General features: G+C 37.8%; 3 protein-coding genes across 8 annotated transcripts; 1 reads left to right on the top strand and 2 right to left on the bottom strand.

Annotated features, from left to right (window-relative positions):
- Positions 1-1,634: 1,634 nt before the first annotated feature.
- On the top strand, positions 1,635-10,046 carry LOC107803230 (zinc finger protein BRUTUS-like At1g74770). 3 transcript variants are annotated; one of them, XR_012708615.1, is made up of 13 exons: positions 1,635-2,040; positions 3,101-3,319; positions 4,154-4,348; positions 4,429-4,715; positions 5,028-5,259; positions 5,438-7,137; positions 7,614-7,835; positions 7,937-8,074; positions 8,763-8,997; positions 9,098-9,157; positions 9,262-9,333; positions 9,425-9,691; positions 9,845-10,046. XR_012708615.1 is itself a non-coding variant. In XM_016626877.2 (12 exons), the coding sequence occupies exons 1-12, from the start codon at positions 1,789-1,791 to the stop codon at positions 9,524-9,526; spliced, it is 3,714 nt and encodes a 1,237-aa protein (XP_016482363.2). In that variant the 5' UTR covers positions 1,635-1,788; the 3' UTR covers positions 9,527-9,866. The 3 variants fall into 3 exon arrangements, 2 of the variants coding, with proteins under 2 accessions (XP_016482363.2, XP_016482364.2); XM_016626877.2 differs by having other exon boundaries at positions 9,425-9,866; XM_016626878.2 differs by having other exon boundaries at positions 1,636-2,483; positions 9,425-9,866.
- Positions 10,047-10,789: 743 nt separating this feature from the next.
- Positions 10,790-12,247, bottom strand: LOC107803232 (LOB domain-containing protein 27-like). The gene is made up of 2 exons (XM_016626879.2): positions 11,305-12,247; positions 10,790-11,126 (listed from the first exon to the last, which is right to left on the bottom strand). Exons 1-2 carry the CDS (start codon positions 12,105-12,107, stop codon positions 11,024-11,026), a joined length of 906 nt encoding a protein of 301 aa, XP_016482365.1. The 5' UTR covers positions 12,108-12,247; the 3' UTR covers positions 10,790-11,023.
- A 1,392-nt stretch (positions 12,248-13,639) lies between these two features.
- Positions 13,640-23,504, bottom strand: LOC107803228 (uncharacterized). 4 transcript variants are annotated; one of them, XM_016626872.2, is made up of 17 exons: positions 20,358-23,504; positions 20,131-20,259; positions 19,806-19,997; positions 19,679-19,731; positions 19,271-19,574; positions 19,025-19,091; positions 18,732-18,905; positions 17,655-17,768; positions 16,844-17,031; positions 16,511-16,723; positions 16,146-16,421; positions 15,862-16,009; positions 15,619-15,752; positions 14,546-14,632; positions 14,408-14,467; positions 14,285-14,298; positions 14,053-14,191 (listed from the first exon to the last, which is right to left on the bottom strand). In XM_016626872.2, exons 1-16 carry the CDS (start codon positions 23,061-23,063, stop codon positions 14,293-14,295), a joined length of 4,851 nt encoding a protein of 1,616 aa, XP_016482358.1. In that variant the 5' UTR covers positions 23,064-23,504; the 3' UTR covers positions 14,053-14,191; positions 14,285-14,292. The 4 variants fall into 4 exon arrangements, 3 of the variants coding, with proteins under 3 accessions (XP_016482357.1, XP_016482358.1, XP_016482356.1); XM_016626871.2 differs by having other exon boundaries at positions 13,640-14,298; XR_001651984.2 differs by having other exon boundaries at positions 14,285-14,467.
- Positions 23,505-24,248: the final 744 nt, after the last annotated feature.

The raw sequence follows: 24,248 nt of genomic DNA, 5'->3' as shown, positions 1-24,248 counted from the left end.
TTCAACCATCTTCTTCAGAATCAGCTGGTTAACGTTAATTACACAAAGTGTTAACTTTCAAATTGGCAGCGCCAGAGGCAACAAACTAAAGCAGTAGCATATATCACTTCTTACAAATTAATTTGGCTATATTTAACTTGCACCGTTAATAACCGAAAAACTAAATCGGAAATAACCGAACCGAACCTAGAAAAAATCGCATCGAACTGTAAATACTTTGGTTTGGTTTGGTTTGCTTATTAATATTACAAAACCGAAAACCGATAAACCGAATCGTACTTTCATACTAACCGACTGATGCCCACCCCTAGGCATATTTGTGTTGATGGCCACATGCGAGTTATTTTCACCGGGTGTTAATCGGGTCCGCGACCAAAATTCCGATGGGATCAACGGGTTGTACCTCGTCACTGGGCATTATGTTGTTATTTTCACCATGATAACCGGACTCATTGTCAACATGTAAGGGTGTTGACTGAGAGTTTGACATTTTGAGCTTTAACCTGAAATTAAAGACACTTCAAAGAATAAGTGTAAAGTAGTGTGTGTTATGAAAATTTGTATCAAATAACCACTATTATCCTTAGCCCCACGGTGGGCGCCAAACTGTTTACCCTCATAATCGGATAATAATTAAATTTATAAGTGGTTTTAAGGATACGCGGATTTATTTGACACAAAGCAGTAAATAAGAATAAATTAAATAAATAAGGATGAAGTAAGCTCAAACCACACGAGGAAGACGATTTAAGCCTTAGTGAAATATCTGCACTCGATTTGGGCTCGTAACAACAAGCACTGACGAACGAAAGCGGAAGAACTAATAACAGAAAAAATAATGATATATTGCCTTGGAATACGTGTTACAATGTGCTTTATGAGTTATCAGACCCGCTTTATATAGTAGATGAGTCTTATTTTAGGTACATTTCTATAAAAGGTAAGAAATCTCACGATTTATTGAATGACAGTTCCTTATCGATACGTGCCATGATTTCCGCTGTAATATCCGACTGGTCACAGATATTTTGGTCTTCTGTTGGCTCTGTTAACAATATTTCTTCAAGCTCGTTCGAGGCTACGATCGATTCCGGGATCACGGTCTCGATATTCTCGAAGACAGCATTCTGCTCCCGGATTCTAGCCCGGTGGGACTCGGGGTCGATCTTCAGCCCTTTATTATCATGTCTCGATCCTGGCTCATCATGTCGGAGGCTAGGATGCACCACGAGTTCGATTTCGACCATATACAATAGTATAATGAGAAATTTTAAAATAAATTATAACTGTGAAAATTACCGTTAACAAAAACAAAACAATTCATCATTAGAGTACCTTAGAAACCAATTATGGCTTCTTTAAGCCCACGACAGAAATCAATCATTCTTTTTGGTATAGTGTTCGTGCGAGTAGTATTTACACATTGTCATACCAAATACAATGCCGTGGCAGAAAATGATTGGTGAAAGCGTCCTGACATGTGGCTCGAAGACAAAATCAATCAATGTCAAGGGAACAAGACAAGGCGCCAATGGCAGTTAGGTTCCATGTCTCAATCAGCCAGCGTGGCAGCTTCACATCAAATCAAAACATAGATCAATATAAAAATAACTAATTCATTTAAAAAAAGGATTTAACTGAAAGAGGCACCAAAGAGGCCTTAGCTTAATTCAGAGAAGAGGCCAAGCTTGCCATTATATGCCCATTGAACTTCAATGTTGAAGCTTCCCCTTTGGTCTTTTTTCCCATTGATGGTAGGTGGCAGTGGTGGCGCTTCGTCAGCTGCAAATGGGCGGCGGAGAACCCGAAAACGAAGTGGACTTGCCGTCTTCTTTAGCTGGTGTGAAACTGGTTGAAGCACCTATTCTTTTTTTCGTTATTTCTCATAAGGCTATTACACTTGAGCTTGCCGACATCCATCGTGTAGCTGTGGACGCATTGGATACTGCCTCACAAGGCGTTGAATTAGTTGACGATCTTAGCCGCCGGTTAGATTTCTTGAAAATTGTATATAAATACCATTGCGCTGCTGAAGATGAGGTAAAATGGTTGTTTCATAAATGTATTAATACGTGGACACGACTGTATATATGCTATAAGAAATCTGTTAAATATCTATAGATATTCGACGGTGAACCTAGTTTTTATTGTATAGTAACTTGACCCGATGTAGGAATGCATAAACTTTAAATCCTGTATTTTCCTATGAATGTTATTGATTTATTTGTATCTATCCTTGAATGAGGTTCCAAGAAAGGAAAATAAGAGAAAACAAACATGTCGAATTGAACTTCACTTTCATATCATGGTTAATAAGGTTGTGGTCTTGTAGATTCTCAATATATAACCAAGATTTATACTGATTGGTGTTTTTTTGTTAATTGTGACAAAAATACTGATTAACTCATTGCTGGAATTCATCATCATGAGGAACCTGCAAGGAAAAGAGTTGACTTTAGGATGCTAAGGGAACAATTCAAAAGGTCCCAAACTACAACACAAAACACATTAATTTAGTGCATGGACTCATTAATTATTCAAAACCTGCCCAGAGGCGGATCTAGTATTTTAGTTCTATGGGTTCAATATTTAAAGTTATGGGTTTATATCTACTATTTATTGCAATTTTAGTGATTTTTTACCCATAAATTTATGTTCCGCGTCGAAAGTATTGGGTTCAACTGTGGTTCTGCGGTGCATCTTCCCCTGAACCTTCCCTGTTATTTCTATTTCAGTCTTCTACATATTAGCATCTTCATATTAGGCTGCACTTTTTATCTATAACGATACATAGGACAATATGACATATCAACATAATTGTGTTCATTTTCAGTTTCCACCTTCAAATTACATCTACTCTTCTCAGAGCTAGGCAGATTTATGTTTTAAACTTGTTAAATTCAACGTTTAATGTTCTTAGACAATAAAGATTATACTTGTGACACTACAGGTTCAGATTTAATACTTGTTAAAATTTTAGTGTTTTTTCACATAAATATTTATGTTCTGTGGAAAAAAAGTAATGGATGTAGTTGAACTCATTGCAGAGAGGCTGCATCTGCCTCCAACTTTTCTGAGGTCGGAATGTTAATCTTGACAGGTCGTCTTTCTTGCACTTGATGCACAAGTGAAGAATGTGGTCTTTACATATTCTTTGGAGCATAAAAGTATAGATGATCTGTTCTGTTCCATCTTTGAATGCTTTGATCGTTTACGAGAGGAAAATGAGGATTTTGCCAACCTGTTCAACGAACTTACGTGTTACATAGGTACCATTGAGACTATTATCTCTCAGCATATGATGAAAGAAGAGGAGCAGGTATTCACGAAAATTTCACTATCTATTAGTTTGAATAGTATTTCATTTTTCGCTCTTAAAGCCTTTATTGGTTTATAAATTCATCAACACTTGTTTGAACAAAAGGAATTACTATGATTTATGCCTTGCCAATGGAAAAGGAGAGATTTACAGAGTTGACATGACATATTTCTTCTAATTATATTGAGGACACTTAGCTCTATTTTTAGCATACAGCACATTACAATGTTATTAGGATTTTCACCAAGGGGTTTCTACATGCCATGTAAAGACCACTGGAAACTATATTAAGGAACTAGAGCTCTGATAATCTGATTCTGTTCTCCTTATAAACACTTTTCTAGTTCTTTCCGTTCATATGTTTTGACCTTTTTCTTTATGGAAAGTTATGGTACTTAACCTTCAACTTAGATTTTCTCTAACAATTTCCTTCTCTCATTAAGTGAGTTGGAATATTTCACTTTTTTGCTCCATCATGTAATTGGAGGGTGAGAGCATTACGGACTGATCTACTTATATGGTTAACCCAAGTCTGATAACACAGCTCCATCTACTTATCTACAGCATTAGCTTAGAGTTCTTTTGTCAATAAATATTGGGGTATATTACACTAACCACCACTTGAAAATTAAAGTAGAAAAAGAAAAACCACTTAACATATCTCCCCTTAATCAGTGAAAATCTGAGGTAATCTCAGTTTTACTGATTGTCTAAAATTAAAACAGTTCGAGTGCCTCAAATATGACATGTTAGTTCTTAACAAAAGATTCTGTTTTTTCCCCTTCCTTTTGGTCTCTTTTCCTGAATACTCTGGCATGTAATATGTGAATGCAGGTCTTCCCTTCGCTAATAAAGCAGTTCTCGTCCAAAGAACAGGCTAGGCTTGTCTGGCAGTACCTATGTAGTGTTCCCCTGTTGTTACTGGAGGATTTTCTGCCTTGGGTGACAACTACTCTTTCTTCAGTTGGAAAGACAGACTTTCTGAATTTCATTCATGTCGTTTTACCCGAAGAGACACTGATCCAAGAGGTACATTGCAACCTGAATTTCCAACTACACAGTAAATAGTTTAAAGTGCCTAATCTAACATGTTGATTTTCATTTTGAAGGTGATCATCTCATGGCTTGATAGAAAAGGAGCTAAATCTCATTATGGAACAGCCAACATGAAGCACATCTTAAAGCTGGAAATGATGGTGATTCAGTCCAGTGAAATGAAGCTACTGACAGAGCAGAATCCAATTGATGGTTTCCATCTTTGGCATGCTGCAGTCAGAAGAGATTTGAAAGAAATTCTGGAGGAACTACATCAATTAAGAAGCTCATTTTGTTTATCAACCTTAATGTCATTGGTAGCTCAGTTGAAGTTTTTCACAGATGTTCTCAACTTCTACAGGTTAGAGCTTGCTCATAGAGTAACTTTTGTTGCTAAATTCTTGTAGTTGTGACTCAAATCGCTTGTATAAGGCTCAGTGAGCTTTTTAAATAGCAATCTTAGCTAATTCTAAGCAACTAGATGACGATCTTTCGTGAGATAGAATGTCCAACATCACTAAAAGTCTTAATTCAGGTGAACTAAAAGTCTCAATTCAGGTGACGAATGCTGTAACAGTTGTTGTTGAATGCTGGTTTATCATTCTGAATTTTGATAGGTGTAGCCCAACTTTATATCTGCATTTTTTTCCCTAACAGTTACATTAATTTACAGCATAGCACTGGATCAAATATTCTACCCCTTGTTAGATGAACTCATCAAGAGTGAACCATCAGCTTTTCATGAACAATTTATTGAAGGAAGTCAAATGGAAGAACTACAGAGATTATTATACTGCAAGCTACAAGGTGGGATACAGTTAAATGTTCTCATAGAAATGCTTTGCCAGGAAGTAGAATCATTTGTTGGGAGGATCAGCAAAAAGCTTCATTTTCTAGAAACAGAGGTATATTTTCAAAATTTTATGGACAACTCAACTCAATGTTTATAAAAGGACTCTTGTAAAAAGCTTCATTATTATCTTACACAACATTTTCCCAGCAGTGCTATTTCCCGAAGTATTACACACTAGTTGGAAATTTGATGTTATCCTGACTTCTTCTTTGTTCCCTGGTTACTTACAGGTTTTTATGGTGATTAGAGAGAACTGCAGCCATGAATTGCAGCTCTGGTTATTGTACAGAAGCCTGCAGATGTTGCCACTTGGGCTGCTAAAGTGCATGATTATGTGGTTCTCGGCTCATTTATCCGAGGATGAGTCAAAACTGATTCTAAGTAATGTCTTGCTGGGATCTCCTGCTGTTAACAGGTCCTTTGCTTCTCTCTTGCATGAGTGGGTCCGGACGGGCTATTCTGGCAAGATTTCTCTTGAAAAGTTCAGAAAAGATTTGGAAGAAATGTTCAGTAGCAGAAGCTCCTTGCTGGAGAAGTCATTTAATAGTGGTGGAAGTTGTTCATCACAATTGAACATGCAACCATTTGATAGATCTAATAATCTGCTATTGCAACCAGCTTCAGTCATGACATCAAACAACACTGTATCTTATCACCCTCCTCCCCTTGGCATCATTGAGAAGCTTGATACATCTTATTCTAACGGGATCAATACGCATATATTTTTCTCTGACTCACAGAAAAACTTGTCCTTTCTTCCTGGAACTTCTTCCAGATCAAGCAGTCACTTAAACTTCTCATATCATGAATTTGTACCAATAGACTTTGTTCTTTTCTTTCACAAAGGCTTGAAAAACGATATACAGTATGTTGTCTCCCTCTCAGTTAAGCTAGCTGAAGATGTTGGAATTCTTGCTGAATTTCAAAGACACTTCCATCTTCTACAATTTCTATTGAAGCTTCATAGTAATTCTGAGGATGCAGTTGCCTTTCCTGCTCTGGAATCAAGGGTAAATCTCCAAAACGTTAGCCATTCTTACACCCTTGACCATCATATGGAGGTAGAGCATTTCGACAAGATTTCTGTTATCTTAAGTAAGCTCACCAGTTTGCGAGGTGATGACATAATTGATGGTGAGAAGCTTAAGTATAAAAGGCTTTGCTTAAAGCTCCACAATGCATGCATATCTATGCAAAGAACATTAACTGACCACATCAACCACGAAGAAATTGAACTCTTGCCACTATTCAGAGAATATTTTTCCATTGAGGAACAAGAAAAGATTGTCGGAAACATGCTTGGACGAACAAAAGCAGAGTTTCTACAAGAAATGATTCCGTGGTTGATGGCATCTCTAACGCCAGATGAACAGCATGGCATGATGTCCTTGTGGCGCAAAGTTACAAGACATACAAAGTTTTTCGAGTGGCTGGGAGAATGGTGGGAACCTATAAAGAGAGATGAGAGTGTAAATGTAGAAAAGGAACCGAAGGTTTCTCCTTTATTGTCTATTGATCCTCTGGAAGTTGTCTCTACATATTTGTCAAGAAATGGTGTTAAACAAGGAATCTGGAATGAGAAAAGAACAGACTTTTCATCAGCAGAATATGTTAATTGCAGTATTTGTCAGCATGGATCTTTTACTTCAGATAAAACACACAGTGCCAAGGGAAAACAAAACGTTGATCTATCTGAAGATACAGCACGATTGTCTACTGAGGTTGACAAGAAGAAATACACTGAGGCAGTTGACCCTGATGCTCAGAAAGAGACAATTTGCCAGGGTATAGAACTATGTGAGAAATCGAGGAAACAGGAGCACCATCTAATGAGTCAAGAGGATCTGGTTTCTGTAATAAGAAAAATATCCTGCGACTCCTCTTTGGATTCTGAAAAGAAATCACACCTCATGCAGAGCTTGCTAATGAGGCAAGTACATGGACTATTATTGCATAACACCTAAACAATCATTGGTATTTTGAAAAACTGAATTAATCCAACACCTAATTACTAGAATTTCCAGTTTTCAGTTTGAGTTTTTTTCTAGAAGTTCAGCAAATATAGTTGTCATATTACCTTTTAAATGTCCAAAGTTGTTTCTCTTCACTTCGAAACGGGTGCCTTAGAAAGTAAGGACAAGATACAATGGATAAATCTACAAGGATAACGAACCAATTAAACATTTAGAAAACTTAGGTTTCCTGTCAAATATTGAGATATTGCAAATAAAAGTGAAATTCTTTTTCCTGGAATTTGTGAATGTGTTCAACTTACAATGGGTTTACTCTTAGTGAATGAACACTTCAAATGCAAAAACAATGATATTTGTTCTTATCAAGAATTTCTAAATTCATTCATCTGCATTTTTTTATGGTGTTTGACTAGAGCTAATTGCTTTCTTTCAGTCAATGGATTGTGGCGCAAAAGATATCTAATTCTGAGGCTGCTGCTGCGAACGATATGGAGAAATTCCCTGGTCAGTATCCCTCTTATCGCGATCAAGAGGAATCCATTTTTGGTTGCAACCATTACAAGAGGAATTGCAAGCTTCTTGCTCCATGCTGCAAGAAGTTCTTTACATGCATACGGTGTCATGATGATACTACTACTGATCATAGTCTGGAAAGGTGAGTGCCATGCACTGAGTCTCCATTACTATCTCTAAGTTCAGATTTTTCTTTATTTCTACTTTTGAGATATCCAAATTCTGGTTATGACATGCTTGCAGAAAAACTATCACCCAGATGATGTGTATGAAGTGCTTGAAAATACAACCCATCGGTCCTAGTTGCTCAACTCCCTCCTGCGGTAGCTTCTCCATGGGTAGATACTATTGCAAAATCTGCAAATTGTTCGATGATGAAAGGTGAGAAAATCAGGTTAACATTTTCTCATTGATCTTGTTAGCACCATATATAGCCTTGAAAAAAGAAAAGGAGAAGGTGGACATGAAAAAATGCATAAATAGGTAATCAATTGGTAGTTTAAAGTGATGGATTTCTAATTGGTTTTAGCTACTATTAACTAGCGTGATGGACTTCTTATGCTATGAAGCATTATTGGCTGAAGAATCTTTCATGTTTGAGAAGAAGAAAAAAAAAACATAAATGGAGTCCTTTTCCGGGCGAACTATAAAATTTATTGCCAATAATATGTCAAAATCTGGTTAGCAAATGAGGCCTTGGAAAATTCGTTTAGGTGAAGAAGAGGAAAAAGTTAAATGGTTGCTGTAAGCTTATTTCATCATTTATATGCTTATGTCTGCACTAGCCACAGCGAAAATTTCCTCTCTTTCTGGTTGGCAACTTTTAACAAAAGCGATTCAGAAGTCCATTCGTGGGTTATATATTGCTACATAGCCTTTTATTCAAATAAGCAAAATTTATGGAGCCTGCACCAGGTTCACATTTTAGGAGCTCTAAGTATAATTGAGGATACAAGACAACTAAGTACAACTTGATAGAATTGCATTATGCACCCCCCTCAAACCTCCCAAAAAATATTATGTGCGTTGTACTACATTTTTTTGTTCTAAAACAACAGATTTTGAACAGGCAAATCTACCACTGCCCTTTCTGCAATCTGTGCCGGTTGGGAAAAGGATTAGGCGATGATTACTTCCATTGCATGAATTGCAATGCTTGCATGTCAAAGTCTCTGTCTGTTCACATATGCAGAGAGAAATGCCTGGAGGAAAACTGTCCGATCTGCCACGAATACATTTTCACTTCGACCAATCCTGTCAAAGCTCTTCCTTGTGGCCATCTGATGCACTCTGCATGCTTTCAGGTATTAAGCTCATACTTTGTTTCTTGATTTAATAAATTTAGAGTGAACTTCCATACTGTTCTGCTAATTCTTCTCAATTTTTTCTTACTACTTCTTTTAGGACTACACTTGTACTCATTACACCTGCCCAATATGTAGCAAATCACTTGGGGACATGCAGGTCAGAAAACTTTTTAGTGTAGAAACATCTTTTACCCTTTTTCCTAAAACTGCTACAGTCTTACATTTTATCAAATGTGTAGCTTACTTGGTGCTTAATTTCAGGTGTACTTTGAGATGTTAGACGTGTTGCTGTCTGAAGAGAAAATTCCTGAGGAGTATTCTGGCCAAACTCAGGTTCACTTTTCTATTTATTGATTTTCATGAATGGACTTGCTCTAATTGGGTTAGGCATATCAATCCCTTCTGACACTAAGGTTAATAACAGGCTATACTATGCAATGATTGTGAAAAGAGAGGAACAGCTTCCTTCCACTGGCTCTATCACAAATGTTCCTATTGTGGTTCATACAATACAAGACTTTTATGATCAGAATCCAAAAGGAGTACGAACAGCTGATTCTATGCTCCCACAATGTAGATAACACAGTCGCCCATGAATGCTTGGAATGCATGAAACACTTCTGTTTATCCTTTCATCAGCTTATGAGTGCAGCACATTCCCGGATTCTGATACGTTGTAAAGTTCTTAACAGTGAGTATGATGGTCCTAACTTCTGATATGTGACAATTTTGACCAAGTTAGCAGAAATAAATAATACACGAAACATATTTATTTCTTGTTCATTTTTCCAAAATATATTCCTGACACGATTTGTTATATATTTTTCAATCTTTTGATGAATAGATGGTTGAGTCTTGAATTTCAAGCTGAGCAGTTTGTCTATATTATTCAAAGCGACTCTTGTTTTGGTGGCACCAAGCGGATGAAAACTTAAGCATAATTGTCTCCTAATTCTATATGTCTATGTTTTTTTCATATATGCCTTTAACTGTATTGATTTTATCAATCAACTAATGCACTTGATTGATTGTTTTCTTGATATTGCAGCAACCTCTTCTATTATCTGTAAGACTGTTTTCTTTCAGCCAAATATAACATTGCTTCCCTTTAGTTTCTGCCTTTTCTCGAAGACTAATGTCATTGTAACACTAAAAATCACATAAATCAATGTCTTATTGTCGCAACAGAAACAAAATCTTGTCTTGCTCATTCCTCTAGAGAAATATTTGCTCTATGTCCCAATCATAGATTTTGCAAGTGCTGTAGTATGTGATACTACACTATCTGTTATATCATGTCGATCATTATAGGGCATGCTAACACTTGGTTCTCTCAATTACAAATGTCTTCATTTTCGCCTTGCCCCAATTAAAAGTTCTATGTATGTTCATTATATAAGCTGCTTTCTCGCAGATTGTTTGCCCTTACTCAGTTTTTCTACACTGTAAAAATATGCACTTTCCTACCATGCTCTTGACTGGAAACATCAAGGAAACTTTCCATCAGAGAAAATAACAAATCTTCGTAGAGTGATCACTCGCATGGTTATTATAATGCTCATATTGTACTCAGATTTAGCTCTTGATATTCTTTTAGAAAAAGGTAGTTCATCACAAAAGGATTGCTTCCCTCTACATCCCTAGTCTAAATTTGTAGTACTATTAAACAGATGACCAGAAGAGATGATATGGATTTAAAAAAAAGAATAAGTTAACCTTAAATTCGGGAAAAGAAGTAGCGATTCCACTTAGCAACTATGTCTTCAGGTGGTAGGACAGATATGAGGTGTATACATGGAAGGATTGTTTTATACTGCAGCAAAAGACGCAAATCGTCTTCTACAAAGGCAACAAGCTAGTGTCCAACTTTCTAAAAACCAAATATAGCAGGACAGGTGGAATTAAAGTATTCTCAAAATGGCAGTACATTCTCGATGTTTTGTATCCTAACAAGACAAAATTTTGAATGGCAAAAGAAAAAGCCAGTCTGGTATCATTCTTCTTACATTTTCGTTGCACGCTATCAGTTGACACTGGTAAGAGTGAAACATGCTGCAGCACTCTTTAATTCATTCTCAGCAACATGCTCCACAGAATGTCTCGTGTCTTTCAATGATGATTCCGAACTGCACGAGACAATTTTTTCATTTCAGAACCACAAAACAATGACAACAATAAGAATATATCAATAATAACAACCAGTAGAAGAGTTCAGCTAAATGCATGAAAAATCTTCTAACTTAAGTGTGTATCAGCATTCATTAGTCATTACAATAACACAACTTACCAGGCCAATGAGCATACCTTGAGTCATAGGCTTCTTTAGAATCAATATAAGACTGTCTATCATCAATAGTGTCAAAAAACGGATGTATCTCATCGTAGTCTTGAGTAACTTCTGGTGGGACAGAAATTGCTTGTGAAGCTGGCAACTGAGATTGCATGATCATTGTGTTGTTATTGCAAGCACTATTACCATATGATTGTTGAATCCATAACGAATTGACAGCATTATTATCTTTAGGGTCCACAAATGTAGTGTTGTTGTTGTAAGCAGCATAGCTGTTGTTTGAGTAAGAGGGATAAGATTGGACAGGCAATGCATTATATTGCTGTGAAGGCGCATCTTGATGGAACAGTGTTAATCCATTTCCATTAGCGGGCTGAGGAGGAGGAGGAGGAGGAGGAGGAGGCATTCCCAATTGTATCTGAGAAACAGAATCACTGAGTGCTGTGGATGAGATCTCTTGTTGTTGATGCTGCTGTCTATAGAAGGCTAATTGTGCATGGACAGCTTGAAGTTCCTCCTCATAGAGTTGAATGTTAAAGACGAGGTTTTGTATCTCCGCGACACATCCATACACAGGATGCTTATCGCGGGCATTTGCTTGATAAATAATGGATTTCATGGCCACTTTCTTTTGAGATGGATCAAGCTGCTTTAGTATTTTTAGAATGTTGCTGACCCCGAAGAGCCTGTGTGCGTTTTGGAACATTTTGGGTTGATCAGCTGGGAAATAGGGAGCTAAGGGGCAGTCGGAAGTGCAACGTCTCCTTTGGTACTTGCACGCAGCGCAGGCTTGGCTGGTGCCACCCTTGAGAGTCATTGTGTGATCTTCAAAGCATCAAACGGACTTGGAAAAAGTTTCAAGAATGGCAAAGCAATAGGAAGGAAGAAGGGATATTCAAGATTTGAGAAAGATAGGGAATTAAAGGGAGTGTGGTGAAGGAGTATAGGGAAGACAGAAAGAAGCCAAATGGCAGAGGATTGAGTCTGGAACAGGTCTGTTTAATAGCGGATTTTGCTGAGGGCTGGTGAAAGACTCAGTAAAAGTAAAGAGATTGGAAGAGAGAAATTCGGGAATGTTGGAAATGTTTGTTTTTTGGTATTTTCAAGTCCTTGACCGTTGTGTTTATTGTTTTTACTCAGAGCATAGCCTAGTCCTTTTTCCCTCAGCAAAAATAGGACTTCTTTTCCTCATTATGTGGCGCGCTTGTGGTTACATCTCATTAACGCTTTTGATATTATTTTTCTAGCTTTTATCACAGCGGAAAAAACAAAAATACAAACTACTAATTTCTAGCTTTCATCACAGCGGAAAAAACGAAAAGAGAAAATACAAACAACTAATTTCTAGGCTAAATTGACTGCAGTTTACATTTTAGACATTAGATTCTATGCATCAAGTTGGGAAAACATAGTGTTTTTTGGTTTTGATGCTAATCATCTACTGTACCTAAAAAAGTTTAAGTGTCATGGACACTATAAAGAAGGCCTAGTCACTTTCCTTGATTAGTATTTTCCATTTGCTTAATGGCATAAATTATATATAACATAGAATAAAACTGATTCTTTATTTGAATTTTGTTATAAAGCTTTAATTATATTTCTTTAACGTCGAGGGTCATGAAGTAGCTATATTGTAGTGCCTTCTCTTTTCAACTCCTTTTTCGTAAGACAATTTTTGTTCCTATACAAGTCTCTATGAGGTTTGTGAAAAAACACAACACAAAAAGAGAGCCAGAGATTGATCAACCAAAACCTCCACAAAATTACAATTTACCAAAAGAGGGATATACCATCCCAACAGTGTGAATAGGAAATAGAAAAAAAATAGGCAAATCTTCATTCTCTGTAGTCACCTCCCAAGTGTGACACATGCTCCTGAATGTATTCAAGGTGAAGACGATAATGCCAAGAATGACCAAGGAGTTGCTCGCCAACTGGAGTTTTAAGGGGTTTGATTAACAAGAAAAATAGAGTATAATCAATCGATACCTGCTTTTATCAGGCGGACTATGTGGAAAGAGAGAAACAACAGATGTCTTGAGAAGATAGCAGAGCCTATCAGCAGAATTAAGCTCATTTGTTTACATTTGCTGTCTTGCTGGTGTAAATTTGAATACATAGAAAATGCTGACAGTACGTTAGACTTTATCAGCTCCCTTCAGGGTAAGTGGGAGACGGATTCTTAGACTTCTTGTTGTACATATTTCAGCACCCTTAGTGCTGGTTTTAAACTTCATGAGATCTTTATCTTCACTGATTATATCCACACACAAATATATGAAAAGAGAAAACTGGCAAGGGAAATACTGAATCACCAGTCAGCAAGATGTTTTCCTGCTTCACAAACTATTAGCAATTTTTCTTTCTTTTCATTCTCGTCATCATCTGTCATATACAAAATTCCCATCAATTCTAGAGCACTCAAAATTTACTCCCCCTGAAGTGAGGGGGGTGGGAAGCACGTACTATAAACTGCATCACTAAAAACTTACGACCATTATACACAACTTCCTTACATTGAAAGGTATTAAGATGCAAATTTCCTAGCATTTCCTGTGTACAGAAGCAAATATCATGTAAAAGGTACTTTGCTGCCATTTGGAAGTAGAAATCCAGATCTCTCCAGGTCAGGCAACTGGTAGCAAATGCATCATGCCACCTTATTATAAGGATTTCCAAAAATTTAGAGAACTGGCAGATGCAAAAACATGCTTCTGCCGACGGTATCCAGGTATCAAGGGCATTGGTACCTGCTCTTGCTTTCCTATGATCTGACGTGAACCAATGATGAAACAGAGTTTTCAAATTGGTACCCGCGTGCCGATGACTCCTATAATCTTTTCATCACAACAAAACTTGACTGTATGCTACTACAGCTTGGGTTTGTACTTTGTACAGCATCTACATTTTCCAAATAAGAATTTGCAGCTTTTTAGCTCAGTCAAAACAGCATGTGAAGGTAAGATAATAAGTTTGCCGCTTGAATGGAAAAACCTGCTGATTCACATCTGCAGTGTGGTATAGAGGCAGGCATGTTTTATAAGCTGAATTCCATTTAATTGAAAGAGAGGTATCATCTTCTAAGTCATACTAGTTTACAGCTTCAAAGAAGAGGACCTGCGGTTGCAAATGCCCTCTTTCACACATAACAAGAACATCATCCCAGCTGCCAATAACCTGAATATCAAATACCCCTAATTTACAAAAACTAGAATAATAACAAGACGAATCGGAAGAGGAAGAAGAAACTTTTACCTTCACAGTTTTGTCATCATACATGACCCACCGTCCATGATCATGACCGTAGGCAAAGCAGTGATAATGCTGCCCATAGTAGCAAACCTGAGGAAGCATAAAGAAATAAAGTAAACAACTTGTTAGAGATTTGTATATTAGCAGAAAATATAGAGTACTTCTTAGTAATAGAGAATCTAAATGATTGAATATTGGAATGCAACAGGTTCAAACAGCGAATGGATAGTGAGAATTCATATAGCCAACTCCATCTAGCTTGTGACTGAGGATACTTCTTGTAGTTATGGTTATTTTTTTATTCAGTAGGGGTGTCCGCCATAACTTGTGCGCGCATCGACTATTCTACAGGGTACCTATTATTTTCCACCAACACAAGTACAAGATAATTCTGTCCAAGGCTTGGGCAAATGGATAGAAATCAAAATATTTTGTCTATGGAGATTTGAACGCTGGTCTCCATGGTAAATACCCACTTTATTGAAATTAATCAAGCTCTGAAATTGAAACAGCAAAGCTAATATTGTTGAAATTCCAAAATGGAAATTAAATAAACTCAGGATTAATTGGAACGTCACCATTTAAACCAAAATCAATTAAGACTGCCCGACAGAAGTACTCGTATGAAAAGTGAACAGAAGATAATCCTTATCAATCCTTCAAGGAAAAATAAATTAGTATCAACATAATTCGTCGAGAGCCAAAGATGACTACCATCCGTTTATGTGTACAATCAAATTGGTTGAGAATGCAATATATGAAATAAACATGCAAGAATCATCAAACAGGAACATGAGATCATCAGAAAAGCGGATGGCACGCAGACGGCCAGCAACTTGATATCATTTCATTTACAGCTTCTTAATTTTCTTATTTAGAATTTGAATGTTAGCAGACAACATAAAACAACTTATCATGGACCAAGAATATCACAAAAGATCAAGTAATAAAATGAACGTGACCAAGAATAATGAAAATACTGATGATGCGATTAATTGGGACTATATACCCTCAGCATGTCAAGCCACAGGATTTTTTTTCAGAAGACAATGATAAAAGAGTCAAAATAGGTTTACCACTGAAATTAAGCGATGTTTGTTTTTAGGATCGAGGCCACGGTAAAGTACACCAATGTCCACCTCAGTAGATAGAGCTGATAATGTTGCCTTTATGTCATCTACATTCTCACAAGTATTTTGCCAACCTAAAACTGAAGGAAAAGAATAGAAAAGAAAATGAGGACCATGTGACAATTTTCTTGAGATATAGACCACCCATGGCAGAAAGAAAAAAAAGGAAAATCAAAAGAAAACAGATACCTATAGTAAACACATGCGGTGGAGTAGAGAGGATATGATGGATGTAGTTAAGCTTCCCACATCCACCAACCTCAGAATCACAAGCCAGCTGATGGTTCATCTCAACAAGATTCAGAAGCTCATCAAAGGAGCTTTCTGGACACATAACCTGAAGGAAAGGACATGAAACTTAAACAGGAGAAAGTAAAATGCTAACTGACCAAATTCTTTTTTATGAACCTCATAAAATTATTATGCAGAATGGAAATTAAAGTGCCATCGCAGAATTGCTTTGAAGAACATGCCTTCATTGTTCGGAGGGCACTGGCATTAATATTGTGAAAGAAAGATGTATACTTCAGATGTCTAGACTCCAATCCACAATTGTAGCAGTTCATTCGTTCAAAAATATCCATCCCGAAAAGAGAATGTACAACACAAGCACCATTTGAACAATCCCATGTGCCCATGCAGCTACTATCTGCAGATTCAGTATCAGAAACACCTGAAGCTGATGTAAACGACCGATGTAGGCAATCAAATATTACGCCCAGCACTTCAGATGCATCATTCATCTGACCCTGTAGATCAGTACTATGTTAACCAAAATTTGAGCCAGTTATTTAAACAGGCGGAAAGCCAGTTATTAAAAATACAATTTCAGATTCACCTCCTGGAAAAAATTACTATCAGGATACAGGTTGCTCAGGGCGATTCTCAGAGAAGAAGGAGCAACAGTCTCTCTGCATGTTTCAGTTGAAGCGGTGCTCAAAGCAGTAAATATGTCATATAAAGCACATATCACACATGGATCACCAACATGAACATGTTCGGATGCTGTTCTCAGAAATTCATCTCGAAATCGTCTTAGATGCCACAATGACTAAGGAAACACAATAAGAGGCATCTCAGAGCATGTTACATATGAATATCAGTAAGAAGCACAATACAAGTGAACTCATACTATGATGGAAAAAAAGGATCAGTCCTTGTGAACACAAACCTGTATGATGACATTTAGAAAGCAATTGTATTCCCCAACTTCATTCTTTAGTCCAGTGCCATATAAATCCATTACAGTTACATCTCCAGTACTCTTTTCATTGCTCAAAGTCCCAGCGTTGGGGAGCAAAATATGTCCATTCCCTAAACTTGGCAGCAAGGGCAGCTTCTCATGTGCATGGAATGTGTCTAGCATTATAAAAAAGAGTTAAAAATGAGAATGAGGGAAGAGCACTTTAATAAGTGGAGGAATAGTGAAATTGCTTCTCTATAAGAAACAGGTTCAACGAGTTCCAATGAAATCTCAGCTAGCAAGAGAGTACAGATATCGAGGTTGTTTAAATCTTCAAGCAATTGCCGGATTATCACAATTTTAGAAGACTTTACATTTTTTGTTACTCCTTCCATCTCATTTTATGTGAAGGTGTTTGACTGCACACAAACTTTATGAAAGAAATTTTTGACGCTTGTGGTCTTAAATATGCCATGACATATTTGTAGCTATAAAATTATGTCATTAAGGTAAAATGGGAAGTTAGTAAATTGTTTCTAAGTATAGAAAGGCGTAAGTCTTTTTCGGACAGACCAAAAAGGACAGCGTGTCACATAAAATGAGATAGAGGGAATCATATTTTCAGAAGATTTTACATTGACCATAGATAAGGAAAATGAGAAGGTACATCAGGCATATGTTCAGATTACTTTTATAACAATGGTAAAAACGAAAAACAGATGCAGAACAGCCCAAATGAATAAGCATCAAACTACTTTCAGAGAGCCAGTGACTGTAAAAGAAAGATAAATATGCATACCAAGGCTTTGCCGAACGGCCTTCTTAAGGTCAGCTTGGAACCTTTCTTCATCATCCTCCTCCACATGTAGCTGTCTCAATGTCTTTGTTCCACTATTTGCTGAACCATTATTTTCTAGTATTGAAATCAAAGGTAGATCAACTCAGAGGATCCATCATATTGAATTGTTCATAAACAGAATCCACAACCACAAGGTAAAATAAATTGAGGCGAAAACAAAACTACAGGGAAAAGGAAAAGCAGCTATCTCCACCCACCAGTTTAGCTTTTCATTTCTTGGGGAAGGGTGGGGAAAGTAAGAGGTGTTAGGCCTAATAACTAGTTGGACCCAAATTGACTGTAACTCCACAGTTTCCTCCTCCCAATTGCACATACAATTGGATAAAACTGTCCCACTGTATAGCTACAACATTAACATGCCTACTTGAAGATATAGTTAAGCAATAACAGAACTCCACTGTTATATCCATGAAACAAGAAAGAATTAAACGACTGACGAAATGGAAAGAGATTACAAGGATCATCGAGGACTAACTTGGTGGTAACTAATTTGTCGAATATGCAAATACAGATATGCGGTTATCAAATTAGAAAGCAGCACTACGAGAACTCTTCAGATCAACTAGCAAAGTATCAGGTCTTTACAGCCATATGACAATTAATAACTTGTATACGGGGTTTCCCCCACTTGTTAATAATATGATTTACCTTATATAAAAAAAAAAGATAATAACTAGCCAATTAACTCCAACTAAATTGATATAAGCTTTCTGTGCTATGCTCCTGAAATATAGCGTGTTTTCAACTTGATCCTTTGGTCGAAAAAACTATCATCCTTTCTCGGGGCTTGGGTCTGGTTGACTCATTTACAAGACATGCGGATTTGATACTTGTCAACAATCCACCAGCTTCTACCCAAGGTAGCAGTTGGGCCCAAAATTCACATGTAAATTTAGCAAACTACAGAATACACGCTAAAATTAGGAAACAAAGATATAAACTGCAGAAAACTGGTATTTCTTCAGGGCCAGCAAATAAAGGCACTACAGAATAGTTAAGTAAACAATCGTAACTCACCAGGTGAAGCATCCAGAGCTCTTGGTTCACCAACTTCAGTATTTTCCCTTTCGGCAGAAGCAGACTGAAACTTCCCATCAATAAGCTTAGAATCTTTCTGACGTCTGCCTCTCCTTCCAGAGCGTCGGGCAGATATCAGAGTACTATCCTCTGGAATTCCTTCATTTGACAGTCCTGAGCGGGAGAAAAAAATAGTATATAAAATTCATGTGACATCCTAACAGTGGCACTGCATGGCCAAGGGGTTTTTTTAGCTGGCAAAAATTGTTCCTGATATTGACCAAGGGCCTTACCAGTATTTTGCGTCATTCCTTCAGCACTGTGCTTTGGGACTTCTAAACTGTCCGGAAATCCATTCATCTGCATCAAGGATTCCAAAATTTGCAAGTCATATATTACAATCAATATTCGTCCTAAAACATAGTGAAGCATATCCTTCAAGAGTAACACCTAACATTCAATGACTTTCATTTCAAGAACAGAGAATAGAACGGGAAACTCTCACACAGATAGGAGAATCCAAGCATAGGAGTATTGACCTTCTTACTACTCTTCCATTGCTCATTGATTTCTTGACCATTATCACTGTGCTTGTAAATATCAGACTTCATAATTGCATCCACACTTCCTGAAACTGCTTTTGTAGTTCTCTTATTTTGCTCGGCCAGATGCTTCAATTTAGCCTCATTCTCCATTCGTCTTTGATATTCCAAAGTTTCTTCAAGCTTTCTTTCCTCTGCTTCGAGTTCAATTCTACGTCTATACTCCTGTTCATCCAAGGAATCACCATTTCCAACAGTTTCATCACCTTGATCCTCTCCATCATGAGTAACTGCAAATGAGCTGCAACAGCACAGGTTTTTGCAGATATTAAAGGCCATCATGCTTTCTGCATAACATGGAGTTCAAGCTAATGGGAAAGGCATTTCTTTAAAAAAAAGACATACCCATCTGCCATAGTCTGATGGCGAAGCAAATGCAGTTCATTACCACTAGTAGGCTGCACAAGTGAGAGTAAACTGATTATCTTCCAACTAGTATACACTAACAATTGCATCAGAAACAAAAGTCAACCTTTGAATCCTTGGTTTTCCGGTATTCTTTATTCTTTTTCTTATCCTTAATTTTGTCATGTGTATGTTTAGAATAACCATTGCCTCCGCCTGAACTGTTTTTAGAATCACGATCAAGTTCAGCCAGAAAAGCTTCCCTTGCAGCATCAGATTTCTCGGTAGCATCCTTCTCAGCCAGATCCTCCAAATTTGCCTGAAGAAAGAGAAAGTTAATCATCATCATAAAAGAATAGTAAAACAGGTAAATGCTAGAAATAAAGTAAGAGAGAGATCACAGTAACAGAGCAATAAAGGAACTATCACAAAAGTAGATGCTAAGTACGCACCCGCATAAATGATTTCAACAGTGTCACTAAAATCCTCCGATAATCCTGGGCAGATGCATGCTCAAGCTTTACTTTCAGCCGCTGCATCCCAGCAACCACTCGCATGATCCGAGCATCTATCTTACTCAGCTAAATTCGGGAAATTGAAAAACAAGAAATCAAGTAAAGAAAAAATGGAAATTTAATAAATAAATAAACCAGCTGTAAACCATAGTTGATGCACCAACCTCAATGGAGACATGTTCCTTCTGTCTCTGTAGTGCAACTTCCACACAAGAGTCCACCTGATGAAGGTAGTCCTTCAGTCTCCAGTCTTCCTCTTCACCAGATTCGAGGTCACATAGGTGAGATGTTCCACCAATGTAAGTTTCCTCAAAACCAAACCGACTGCCATTGAGAGACTCTGCTTCCTTCAGAACATTTGATATAGCATCCAACTCAAACCTACTGCCAATAAATGTAACTTCATTTTCACTTTCTATGAGCTCTTCTCGCCGCTTCCGCAAGACAGAATCATAACTTCGTCGGACAAATTCTATTGCATGTTCTCTTTTCCTACCCTCTTCTGAACAAAGATCTTCCACTGCCTGCAGTGCTTCCTCGTAACTTAAATGCTCATATTTTCTCTCACATAAACCCTGGAGGTCATAAAACTCCTTCTCAAGAAAGCGAAGAATTTCCATACCTTGTTGTGCTTTCTCTTCTCTTGCACGTACCCAGGATGCCAGTTGTTCCAGACTTGAAGGACCGGTGAATATCCAGGACAACAATGCAGCGAAATCAAGTTCAGCTCCATTCTGGTACTGATTACTAGACAAAACATATGCAGTTCTGTCAATAGAAACTGTATCTGGAAATGAACTGGGAGTAAGTTTGCAAGGCATGAAATGCTCATCAAACAATAAACATGAACTATCCTCACTGAAAACTACTTTCTCCAGGTCGTCAAATCCTTGACTAGCATTGCTTGCTCCATCACTAGCACTAATTTTCTCAGAATACCAACCTAAGCCACAACAATGAGAAAGCTCTTGCAGAAACTTTAGCACCTTTTTTAATTCTTGTGCATCCAGAAAGCAGATGCATAAGGGAGTTTGATCAACATTGTAGTTAAGAAGTTGAGAGCCAAAAGCAAGACCCTGAAGCTCTTCCACTGCAAAATGAACAACCTTGCTGAGGTGACTTGAAGCAAGATATTTATTTCCAATAAGAGCCTGGAATATAGCATGAATTCCTTCAAGAAGCTTTGCTCGGTCGGGATCATCAGATAGTGGCCACTTGTCAGGAAGGAAACAATTCTTAGTACCATTGTTTCCATCGCAATCCATCAACTCAATGTCTGATATTTTATCATATTCTCTGCTCTCAACCCTATATCCGTTTGTTCTATCCCCTAATTTCTTCTTTCTAGGTGACGAATCCCATTCGTCTTCATTGCAAAAAACATCAGAAACGTCATCCTTAGACTCTTCTGTGTTATCTCTTGGGTGTGTCTCATCAAGAAAACCATGTTCTTGAGATCTTGATTGTTCATCAAGCATCTTTGCTGCCGCACTAACATCTAACGGTTTCCAAGGACAATTCAGAAGCATCTCTGCCCACTCGTTCTCCACATTCTGAGGCAAAATAGACTGCAATTTAGGCAGCAAAGTTCCAATGTGCTCATGCACAACATGATGGTTGTGTGATTCAGAGTCGATAAATTTTTCACCACAGCGGCAACATGCCAAAAACTTCCAATCTTTATTGGTTTCAGCAAATGATAGAGCCTCAGAGAGCACTTCATTAGCCAATCCGCCTTTTGATGCATTTAAATGAGCCTTGAGATCTGAAATTGTAATTCTAAGCAACTCTTTCTTCCTGTCCAAAGTCATGGAGTTCCAATATGACTGCACCCAATTCTTTCTCTCTGTGGAAGACGCATTTTTCCTTGCATTTCCGCTCTTCCTCCTCTCACCAATTCTCTGCCCTGATCCTGTTGTCAGATCCGAAGCTTTATCTACATCATTGTCTGTCTCGACAGTTTCAGACTTCTGTTGCAACAGCCTTGCAGCAGCCACCCGGACTTCAATCTCCTTCCTCCTCTCTTCCGGTGTCTTAGTCGCCTTTTTAATCTCATTTGGCCTTCTTGCTTGAACCAACCTCAGCTCCATTGGGTCCTCGGACACCCTCCTAATCGGGATCAACCTGAATTTTTCCTCACCATTGCCTATATGCTTCATCCAAGTAGATATGGAAGCAATGTTTGACTTCTGAATTAAACCTCGGAGCTCATTCTGTACATGCTCAATCCGAGCATGAGGTGTCTCAACCTTCTGTTGGCTCTCCTCCTGTAAGCTCTCTTTTGCAGGATCTACGGGGTTCTCAATTGCCAATGCCCTTTCACACTCCTGTACAACTTCCTCATATTCCTTCCCCTCATTTGCAGCCTCGTATAACAAATTAGCATAGAAATGTGCAAACTCAATCGAGTTCGGAGACATTGATACTGCTTTCCTAGCACTCTCAATTGCATTCTTCAAATGCCTATGTTTCGCATTGGGGTCATCAATCACGGAAGCCACTTTAACACAAACAGTGCCCTGGACACGATGAATCAGAGCCGCGTAAGGTAAGTTGTCATGCTTGCTGGACAGCTCCTTCATCAATCTTAGAGCTTTTGTATGGTTTCCCCGACGCAGGGATGTTAGGGCACGCTCGCATTCAAGCTTAATTGAAGCATAAGAAGCTGAGAAGGCATTCTTCTCACCTTCAGCAACCGCCGAAGCATCCTTTTTGCTCGACGGCTTCTTCCGACCTGCTGGACTTACCGAGACTAGGTTTAGGTCCGATTCAAGCAGCTCAATTTCCGCATCGTCGGGTACAGGTAGAACCGCCACCGGCGCAGCCGAGGGTTTGGAACGAGGAGCGACGGTTCGCTTCTTATGCACCATTAATTTGTTCTATAGCAATTCAATCGTATGCATATACATACAATATATCTCATGCGCCTAAAAACCTATAAATATGTATATATCAATATATACGGAAATAATATCTCAGTATCTCCAATTGAACAGATATATGAGCCTCTATACAAATAGGAAGAGATAAGGGAGACTTGCTGGTGTGAGTAATAGAATGTGAGAGTTACGTCGGAATCGGAGTAATCGATCGGCGAATTGAAGGTGCGTTTTTGTATGTATAGGTAAGTACGTACAGAGTGAGTCGGACTCTGTTTTGCTCTATATCTGTGTTTGTGTGTAAACACCTAACAAACAAAAGGGAGTAATGGGGGTGGGTAACGAGGGGGGTGGGTAACGAGGGGAGTGGATAGCGTGAGGGGCGATGTCTGGGAAGTTGTGTCCCGACTCCTCAGCAACTCTTCAGTCTTTGTTGGCAGGAGGAGAAAATGGAGATTTTATGATTTTTTGTTCTTTGTTATAAATAAAATTATATTTACGGTGAATGGTCACTTTTAGACAGATTTTAGGTTTTGTTACTTGGTGGCTAAGTCACTCTTTCCCTATAAATAAAGAGGTTATATTCCATTGTAATTGGTCCCAAATCATTAAGAATTCTCTCTACTTTTCTCTACAATATGTTTCTTCTTCTTTTATTGTTTTATAACACGTTATCAGCACGAGACTCTAACCAATTGAGTAGAGGCATCTGCTTTGGTCATCGGGCTTTGGAATATGGTGCCCAACTTGTATATAATATTAAACATAATGATTATCAATTATTCCATGAACTTCTTTCAGGATTAAATTCTGGATTGAAGGTAAGTATTTTACCTTATTTTTCTTTTCTAAACTCTTGAAATTTTATAATTTGATTTTAAATACAAGCAAAGACAACAGAGTTTGATTATAACTCTAATAGAGTTTGTAAGAAATTATAACTACTCGAAGTGGTAAATTTTCTCTGTCTTGCCATGATCAAATTCATGTATGATTGTGAACACAAAAAGTGAAAACTCGTCCCATTGAATTTGCTTCATTCTCATTCTATTAAGAGAATGTGGTAGCAATATATAATAAGTCTAAAAGAAGACAAAATTATTACCGTGAAGGTATCAATGAATGTGGACGTGGCAATAGACGAAATTATAATCGTCATCATTATGGTAATGAGAA

The sequence above is a fragment of the Nicotiana tabacum genome, chromosome 4 (assembly GCF_000715075.1).
Source record: "Nicotiana tabacum cultivar K326 chromosome 4, ASM71507v2, whole genome shotgun sequence".
NCBI lineage: Eukaryota > Viridiplantae > Streptophyta > Magnoliopsida > Solanales > Solanaceae > Nicotiana > Nicotiana tabacum.
This window is presented reverse-complemented; position numbering and strand designations above follow the sequence as displayed.